Here is a 1,972-nt window from a genome sequence, read left to right as displayed (position 1 = left end):
CGAGACTCTAAACAACCTTTTATCAAATTTTCCTTTTGATTGCAAGAACTTAGATCGTTGGAGGTGGTCTTTAAGCTCGAATGGTATCTTCACGGTTAAGTCCCTTTCAACTCTAATCGATGATAACATGCTTAACTCGCTTACTTCGCAGAACTCTACACTCAGAAACAATTTAGTCCCCAAAAAATCGAGATTTTTGTATGGCGGGCTTTGAAGAAAAGATTACCCGTATTGATGGAGCTTGACAAAAGAGGATTGGATCTTCATGGTGTTCGTTGCCCTCTTTGTGATGATGATTTAGAAACCGTGGATCACTCTCTAATTTTTTGCAAACACGTCATTGATGTTTGGGATCGAGTATACAAATGGTGGAACATGGACTCGTTTTTTAACTATAGTATTATCGAGATTTGTGGGACTCCCGTCTCCAATACAAATTCCATGTCGAAGTTTGGAAAGAAAATATGGCAAGAGGTCAATTGGATTGGATTGTATCTCATTTGGAAAAAACAGAATGCCAAAGTATTTCGAAACAAGTGTTGGAATACACCAGTGGCTCTTAATGAAATACAAGCCAAAATGTTCGAATGGATCTCAGCTCGTGCAAAAGGAAAAAGTATTGATTGGCTTACGTGGTTATCGAATCCAAGTATATACCTCTCGTTGTTTTAGTTTTCTTCTAAGATGTTGCCTCTACATCTCATCATTGTTTTCTATTAGTTTGTTGTTTTAGTTGTTTTGTAATTCTCGTGTTTTTGGCTCGTGTATAGTGAGCCTTCTTCGTGTACTCTTTCGTGATTTATAAAAGTTGCTTTTCTAAAAAAAATAAATAAATACGGCGTAATATATAAATGAGCTTAAACTATATACGCGAGCATCTTAATTCGCTGTTAGAGTGGGAGCTGAGAGGAACCGACTATTGATTCCGATTTCCAAAAAGGTGTAAAACTTGATAGCACTCCAAAAAGTACCACTTCTTAGAGCACAAGGTGTTCATGTCCATTTCTCAGTATTCATTTCGACTTTTATTTTGGACACTGAAATTGACTAACAGTGTGTAAGGTGGAGGTGTCCACAGTATCTATTTCAGCATCCATTTTTTATCTTTTTAATTGAATTTTAATATTTTATTTAGTTATTCAAAAATATTTAAATAATAATAAATATAAACATATTTCATTAATTAAAAAAAGTACATTCCAAAAAAAATTAAAAAAAAATACGATTACGACTATTTAAACAAACACACATACGCTTAACTTAATTAATACAAACGAACAAACTAATCCTCATCCGTGACCGTAGACAACTCTTGGACCTCCTCAAACCTCTTCAACGCATTGTGTCTGTTTCTTAGCCTCGAAGCACCTTCTCCAACTTTTTCTTTCATCTTTCTTTTCCCTTTGCCTTTGCCCTTACGGATGTTGGTGTAGGAACCTCGTCTTCAACAGATCGAGTGAATGATTGTTCGTATGATTGAACATTTCGTTGCATACTCCTTTCCTTTTGCCATTCCATGTAACTTGCATAATCATCGGGTGAAATTTGAGTTTGTGGTATATGGGTTTGTGATGGCACTTCGGGATGCATTTCGTTAAATTCGGACCAATTAAAATTGTGACTCATAGGGTTAGATTCGTTGTAAATGTAGTTGTGTAATTTTGGGTTGTTTGAGTTGAAATTCATGTTGTATTTGTAGATGTAGAATGAGGAAAAAAGAAGAGTTGTGAAGATAAATGTTAATAGATGTATGTATATATAGAGTTAAATAAAAATGCGGGGGAGAAAAAGAAACAATGCCGTTCAACGGCTAAAAAATTTAAAAATTCAAACACCAAAGGATAGTTTTGATCATCGTCGGTTCACAGAAGCTGAAAATCGAAGCCGGGATCGACGCCGGTCCGGTGCTGTGACGATCGCTCCAAATCCATATGGACGAACACGTCATTCATTGATTTCATTGCGAGGTATT

At 35.8% G+C, this 1,972-nt stretch overlaps 1 protein-coding gene across 1 annotated transcript; it reads left to right on the top strand.

Moving 5' to 3' along the window:
* The first annotated feature begins 234 nt into the window (after window positions 1-234).
* On the top strand, window positions 235-672 carry LOC139890046 (uncharacterized). The gene has a single exon (XM_071872953.1). It carries the CDS (start codon window positions 235-237, stop codon window positions 670-672), a length of 438 nt encoding a protein of 145 aa, XP_071729054.1.
* The last annotated feature ends 1,300 nt before the right edge of the window (window positions 673-1,972 follow it).

The sequence above is a fragment of the Rutidosis leptorrhynchoides genome, chromosome 2 (genome assembly GCF_046630445.1).
Source record: "Rutidosis leptorrhynchoides isolate AG116_Rl617_1_P2 chromosome 2, CSIRO_AGI_Rlap_v1, whole genome shotgun sequence".
Lineage (NCBI taxonomy): Eukaryota > Viridiplantae > Streptophyta > Magnoliopsida > Asterales > Asteraceae > Rutidosis > Rutidosis leptorrhynchoides.
Note: the sequence above shows the minus strand (reverse complement) of the source record. Positions and strands in the feature narration are given on the sequence as shown.

Bases quoted from the DNA above. Each gene is read 5' to 3' on its own strand.
- LOC139890046 (XM_071872953.1), top strand. From the start codon at position 235: ATGGAGCTTGACAAAAGAGGATTGGATCTTCATGGTGTTCGTTGCCCT.